General features: G+C 64.0%; 1 protein-coding gene across 1 annotated transcript in view; it reads left to right on the forward strand.

Annotated features, from left to right (window-relative positions):
• The first annotated feature begins 4,911 nt into the window (after nt 1-4,911).
• The window catches only part of C1GALT1 (core 1 synthase, glycoprotein-N-acetylgalactosamine 3-beta-galactosyltransferase 1), an 8,390-nt gene continuing 6,291 nt past the window's right edge, over nt 4,912-7,010 (forward strand). Inside the window, exons 1-2 of the mRNA XM_044678375.1 lie at nt 4,912-4,993; nt 6,188-6,447. Of these exons, the coding sequence (XP_044534310.1) occupies nt 6,228-6,447 (220 nt within the window). The 5' untranslated portion in view covers nt 4,912-4,993; nt 6,188-6,227. The remainder of the gene's footprint in view (nt 4,994-6,187; nt 6,448-7,010) is intronic.

The raw sequence follows: 7,010 nt of genomic DNA on the forward strand, positions 1-7,010 counted from the left end.
GAGTACTAGTCAGCCAGGGAGGGAGAAGACCAGGAGAGAGCAGAGTGAGGAAAACCTAAAGGAGCACCAGAGAGGAGACCTCAAAAGGGCTGGAGGCAGAGGGGAAGGCCATCGGCTCTGGCCATGAAGCGATGCTGGCACCCTTGGAAGGAGCAGTGAGCAAATGGAGGCAGGCTATACAGATTAGGGAGTGAGTCACAGGAGATGGAGGAGAGGCAACAAGTGTAGCCAGTTCTTCCCGGGAGCTGGACCAGAGCAGGGAGGGGAAATACTCCCAGGACAATGGCCCGATGGGGTGGCAGCATCTAATGGGTGTTTTCAGGGACAGGGAGCCTTGGTTTTGCTTGCAGAGAGCAAGGAAGGAGTCAGTTGTCAAGGAGGAATGGAAGATTCTAGAGAGAGGACGGAGGGTGGAGGAGATGATCTTCCCAGAGAAAAGGGGAAGGCTGAGGTTCGAGGGCAGATGCACAAGCTCGGGTCTTGGCCAGATTGGCTGCCCTTCTTCTGTCAGAGGCTGGTGCAGAGGAGGAGACGATGGAGAATGACGTCAAGGGTTTGGAGATGAAGAGAAGAGAGGACCGGGCCCGATTTTCACCTCCAGAAAGGGCCAGGGAAGGTTCGGGTCGGACCTCTGGCCTTTGGAAACCTTGTTTGTGGCCCGATTCCCATAGCCCCTCTCCTTGAAAGAACAAATAAAACAAAGCATGTGTTGAGCCTCCAGGACCCAAACGCCAAAGGCAGCCAGGTGGCCCCTTCCAGAAGCTCCCAGTTAATGGGAGAGATCCAGCACATGAGAGGCAGACAGAAAAGCCCTTAGTCAGGCCTTATGGTCATTCCCACTTAGTGCTGAACCATTTGTGAGCCCACTCAGAGCCTCTGGTGGCCACGACTTCCTGGGTCTTTAGTAATGGGGGCTGCAGCCTGGCAGGAGCCATGGGCCCCCACGCTTTGCCTTCACTGGGGTGGCTTCCCAGGAGGATGCTGAGGGCCCTGGGCTGGAGGCCTGGCCCCTCCCAAGATCCTGGGGCTCAGGCTCCTGAGCCACCTTCATCAGGGCCCGAGGGTGGATGGAGGCCAAGATGGTGGGGGAGGGGGCAGAGCATGACCCATGTGGGACATGCTGCCCCGTCTCTCCACAAGGGGTCCCACCGCTTCACTAGGGCCGTTGACCTGCCGGGTGGGTACCTTAGAGGAGAAGTCTCGGGGCCGTTAGGAGAAAATGAGTCCGAGATGTCTCTTAACTCCATGCTCAGGCATGTGATGGGTGGTCAGCTGGCCAGTCAGGGCTGAATCTCTGTGACCCTGCGGGCCAGAGCACACCAGGCCCACTGCCCAGTGGAGGAGGGGCGTCTTGGCAAACATATGGGGGTGCTTTCCCATTTCCTTCTCCAGGGTATCCATCAGCTTTCATCTGAACTCCCAGCTACAACCTGCAAGTCCTTCCGTGATGACAAGGCAGCCATCCAGGAGGGGCGGCTTAGAGGGAATTGCACTCGTGTGTGTGTGTGTGTGTGTGTGTGTGTGTGTGTGTGTGTGTGTGTGTGTGTGTGTGTGTGTGTGTGTGATTTTATGGAAGGCCTGGGTTCCTGAGGGAAATCCGGTGTGAAGAAGCTCTCTCTGGTCTCATGGCTCAGGCCCTCCTCTGGAGCTCCGTCTCAGAGCTTTGCCAGGGGCCGAGCGGTTACCCAACCTCCCCAGGGTCAGTCATGTGGCCAACACGGGTCCGAGGTGGCACTGAAACCCTGAGCCCCACCTTCCTGGCTTGGGAGCGCCGCTCTCTCTCCTTTGGGTCTCTTTGAGAAAACTGACCGAAGCCTTCTTGCCCCCAGGCTGCTAGGTCAGGAGACACGAGAGTCCACTCTCCTACGGACGCAGATAGTGCCACGTCCCCTGAACTGGAGGAGATGCCAAAGCAGCAGCCAGGCGAGTGTGACCCGGGGCACCACCCAGCCCTAGAGCCCAGGGCTGCTGGGAAGGGCAGAGTTTAGCCACAGGGGGGAGCATGCTTCCCAGGGGCAGCCTCGGGGAGGGGCAAGTTGTTTTGTGAAAAAGCCAAAGGCTGGAGAGTGGTGACAGGCGGTCAGCTGGGCAGCTCTGGGAGTTTCCCAGCAGAGTGGAGGCAGGGAGGTCAGGCAGCTCCTTCGGCACCGCTCACAGCTTTGCCCTCATTGACTGAGCCCCCATTTCCCAATCTCCCCCTGGTTCTTCAGAGAAGGGCTTTGTTGGCCTTGATCACAGAAACCTGCTGTGCCCTCTCTGGCCTCTGCCAAGTGGGTGAAGGGAAGGCCGGGTGCTTTCGCTCCCAGGGAGGCAGACTGTTTTGGTTTCTCCTGGTCCAGGCCCCTCGCAGACCAATGAAGCCTCCCATGACTTTTCCCCTGGCCGTGTCTTCCGCTTCTGCCCGTCGTCAGGGAGTACAGCTGGGCCAAAGAACTGATATTCTCATTCTAGCCCAGGGCACATGGCCGAGTTCCAAGGAAGCTGGACGAGGGCATCAGCCACAAAACACCACGTTCTCGGGACAGAATCCTCCGAGGCTGCCCCTGCTCTGAGCCACAGGCAGAACCCGGAGGACTGTCTCACAAAGATTGCTCAGGCCGAGCTCCGCCAGGACACTGGGCCGCCCACTTTCCAAAAAGCCCGAAGGCTTGCCAGCTTGGCCGCGGCAGTTCTCCTCTTTGGGCTCCGGGGTTGTTCTGTCCCCCCTCACCCTGGTCAAGAAGGCAGAAGGCACCCCCTGGCTGGTGCCCTCAGAGATCTGGGGGGGGGGGGGGAGCTGGGCCGCAGCTGCTTGAGGGAAAAGGCTTTTCCTAGGACCAAATCTGATTTGGGGAAGGGAGAAGCAGGTTGATGGCTAATTCCACCAGAGTTTTCCCTTTCTGCTCCCGGGGCACCACTGAACCGGGAGAGGGTGGTGGCCAAAGCCCACTGGGCCCACGTGCTCAGAACCTCCCCCCAGACCCACTTCTCCTCTGAGGCTTGTCCTGAAGGAGCTGGCAGGTGGGACGGCCGGACCCCTGCCTGGGATAACTGAAAGGCCGTGGGACCCCAGGACTGAAGAAGGGCGAGGGGTGCTTCAATTTGCCAAAAGGGAGGGGACGGGGTGGAGAAACTCAAGCTCAAGGAGCTGTTGAAGGGACCAGACTAGAGAGGGAAGAGCCGAGGACAAGGAGCCGCCCAGCCCCTCAGGCCCCGGTGGCTGACCGAGCAGCCTCATCTCCTGGGAGGTGGTGAGCCCCGGCCCCTGCCCATCCCCAATCCACTGCTGGACACGGAGAGTGGGGGAGCATCGTGGGAGCCATCAGAGGGTGGAATAGCCTGGATGTCTTCTCGGGGCCTCGCTGATCATGGGGGGCCACCCTAGGGCTCTCCATCTCTGCCCAAGGGGGCAATCCTTGTTGTTCTGGGGAGGTTCCGTGGAAGCCAACAGTGGGCAGCTCCGGACCTTGGACCCCTGGACCCCGTCCAGCTGGCAGAGATCCCAGTCAGTGGAGTCATTGCCTCTGGGCCTGGGTTGGTTCCTGTCCAGCCCTGGTGGTCTCCACCTTACTGCCTGCTCTTGGGGACAGGAGGGGGAGGAGTCTGGACCCTGCGGAGGCTCCTAGAGTGAGCCTAATGGGCTGAGTGGGTTCAGAAAAGCATCCTGCTAGGATCACCAAGACTGGCCGGTCCCCACCCACCGTCTGCCCAGGATCTGGCCGTGGGACACTTCTGCCCTGTTTGGAACACCTGCTCCAGCCTCCGTGCTTTGACTAGCTTACGGGGTGACCCTAGGCAAGTCTCCTAAGTGCTGCCTGCCTCAGTTTGCCCATCTGTAAAATGGAAATAAGACTAGTTCCCAGGGTGTGGTGCCCGTCCCAAGGGGGCCCTTGATAAATGCTGTTGGGGGAGGGGGGACTTGCAGGGAGATTCTGTCCCTCCGCCCTCTCCCCGCCGCCCCCAGGCCAGGCTCAGAATTCCCTACAAGTCATGGCTTGTAGAGGGTGGTAAAGGCCCGGAGCTCCTGAACTCCAGCCCCTGCCCTGCCTCAGAGTCTGGGGCTCCCGGGGTCCTGGGGACCGCGGCCCCGTGGGTGAGTCCCCAGGCCTTCACCAGAGCCTCTGACCCTGGCAGCAAACGGCTCAGCCTGCCGGGAGGGCACCACAATCTCGCCCTGGAGGCCGGCCCGAGGAGACCCCGCGGCCCGAGGACTCAGGCCTGACCAGGAAGGCTGCCTGGAGGCGCCGGCTGGCAGGGGGCTTCACCCCCTCACACATCAGCACCGCGCATAGCTCGGAGGCCGCCGCGTCCCCCGCAGAGGAGTTCAGCGGCTGAGGACCACGTGTAAAGTCTAGCGGCCACCCGGCTCCCAGCCCCTTAGCCGCGGAAGGTCCGTGCCCCGACACCTCCCAGTGGCGGAATGGCTCCTTCCTGATATAGGACGGCACAGACCCCACGGATACGAGGTTGCCCTCGGAGGCCAGCGCAGGCGCAGAACCGCACGACCCGGGGGGGGGGGTGAGGGGGAGAAAGAGGCGTGGAGGACCTTGGGAGCCCCGCCCCTCCCGGCGGCGGACCCCACGACTTTGAGGTCGCGGCGAAGCTCCTCCCCGGGCACGTGACGTATGCCCCCACCTCTCGTCCTGTAGGGGCGGGGCGAAAGAGGCTAGCGGCCCTCTAACCACGCCCTCCGCACCATTCTGACCAATCCCGGTTCTCCGCGTTATTCTTGGTCCGCCCTCTGCCCCATGTCCGCTCCGAGATCCTCTTTGGCGGCGGCTGCGCCCTAGGCGGAAAGGGGGAAGGCAGAGGGGGGAGGGGAGAGGCGGGGCCCGGGGCCCAGGGCCGGCCTGCGCCGCCACCCCCCTCCGCCTCTGACCGACTCGACTGGGCCCGCCCCGTTTCACCGGCAGAACTGGGAGGCCGCGAGCAGCGCGGGTAGCGGCCCTGCCTCAAGGGCGGGCCGGAAAGTGGGACGTGGGCGACGAAGAGGAGCCGCTGCCACCGGACTCAGGTAGGTTTACGGGGCCACGCCAGGCCGTCTGTCCAGTCTGAGTCCAGAGGCTGCGGGTCAGAGGCCCTCTCCCCGCCCCGCGCAGGCCGGATAGACGGAGGGAGGAAGTGGGAGACTCGAACTCGGCTCCTTAGAGCGGGGCGGGGGAGGGGTCCGGAAAGCTCATGGGAGAGAGGTTGGGACCCTGCTTTCGAGGGGGGAGTGAGGCTCAGCCAGCCCTGGGATGACCGAGCTGGGCCCTGCACTTGGCCTGGAGCTAGGAGGGGACGACGGTGCCACGCCCCCCCAGGGTCCGCGCCCCCCACCTGCGGCCGGAGCCCAAGGGGAGCCCCTCCCTCCCGCAAGACTAAAGGGTGCCCCTAGGCCCCGGCCCTCCCTTCCACCCCCCAGGACAGACTCCCGGTGCCCCCACTTATGGCTGGAGCCCGTGGGGAGCCCCCCTGCCAGACTAGGAGGCGCCCCTTGCCTTGGGCACTCAGTGGAGAACCCTTTGGGCCCCTTGTGGTCTGGGGAGGGAGAGAGGGACAGCTACATCCCAGGGCTTCCCTGGGAAGAGAGGGGGGACACTGCCCTGTGGCAAGTGGAACCACCCAGCGGTGACCCATTCTGGCACCCAGAGTGGCACCAGGGCTCTGCCGGGCTGCACCACCAGCCTCAGCTGTAAAATGGGGTGATCTGAGGGAGAGGAGCCTGGGGCCCTCCAGGGTACGGGCAGTGCCTGCTTGGGGGCGGGTTCTGCCCAGTGGGCACCTGCTTCCTTTCCCTGTTGGCCGCCCTCCAGCCCTGTGTCTCCACCTGTTGGAGATAAGGCCCGGCCAGCTGGCATCACCCCTCCCTGGCAGCTGGAGCCCCTTCCTGGAGGCACCCCCATCCCAGGCCTCTGGGTCCTGGGGGGCAGCCAGGAGCTGCCCTGGGGGAGGGCAATGACCCGGGTGGGCACCCTGGGGCACCCCCTGGGCAGGCTGGCCTGAGGGGCTGAGGCTGAAGGACAAGCCACCCCTCCCCCCTCACACCCCTCTTGGGCTTCAAGCGGGGTGAGCTCCGGCCACAGCAGAGGATCCTGGCTGCAGCGGGATGGCCCAGCCACATTCTGGCTCTTCCGAGAGCCCCAGTGTGCCCCCCTCTGCCCTCTTGGTCCGGCTGCACCATCTGTGGCTGCACCCCTAGTCGTGCCCCTCTCTGTCTCTGGCGCAGGTGATGAGCTCCCCATCCCACAGAGGGGAGCCTCCGGGAGATGGCCTCAAAGACGGTGCCCAGCCTGCTGGCCTTCCTGTGTGGCTGCGCCGTGGGCTTCTTCCTCTGCTACCAGCTGCTGCACGCGTTCCTGGAGAAGCCGGCCGAGATCCAGCCGCACGTCCTGCACAATGACCCGCACGCCGGACATGCCGACGAGGCCGGCCACGGGCTCCTCGAGGGCCAGATGGACTTTGGCGCTGACACCAGCCAGCACAGAGGTGAGGGGGGGCCTCGTGCCTGGGCTCTTCTTCCCCTTCCTGGACCCCGGCTCCTCCTCCTCTGGACATTCGGCCTGGCGAGAGCTCTCGCTATATGCCAGCTCTGGGCTGGGGGAGCCTGGGGGGCGCCGGGGCTGCAGCTCTGGGCTTTTGGGGGGGGGGGGGGGGGCTGTGGGGCAGCTGGGGAGGTTAGTGTGGCCCCCTCCCCAAGGAGCCCCCCTCAGTGCCAGAGTGACCAGGATTGGGCTCCGTGGGAGCTGAAGCCAAGACCAGACCTTTCTCAGCCCTAAAGTGACCGGGGCCTGGCTAGGTGGGGCTGACCCCCTCGATCCCAGAGGGACCGGCCCCTTCGGCCCCCGACTGACTGTCCCCTTCGGTCCCCAAGTGACCATCCCCTCCGGCCCCGAGCCACCAGCCCCTTCAGCCCCCGAGCCACCAGCCCCTTCAGCCCCCGAGTGACCGTCCCCTTCAGCCCCCGAGTGACCGTCCCCTTCAGCCCCGAGTGACCGTCCCCTCCAGCCCCCGAGTGACCGTCCCCTCCAGCCCCCGAGTGACCGTCCCCT

This window comes from Gracilinanus agilis, chromosome 5 (assembly GCF_016433145.1).
Source record: "Gracilinanus agilis isolate LMUSP501 chromosome 5, AgileGrace, whole genome shotgun sequence".
Lineage (NCBI taxonomy): Eukaryota > Metazoa > Chordata > Mammalia > Didelphimorphia > Didelphidae > Gracilinanus > Gracilinanus agilis.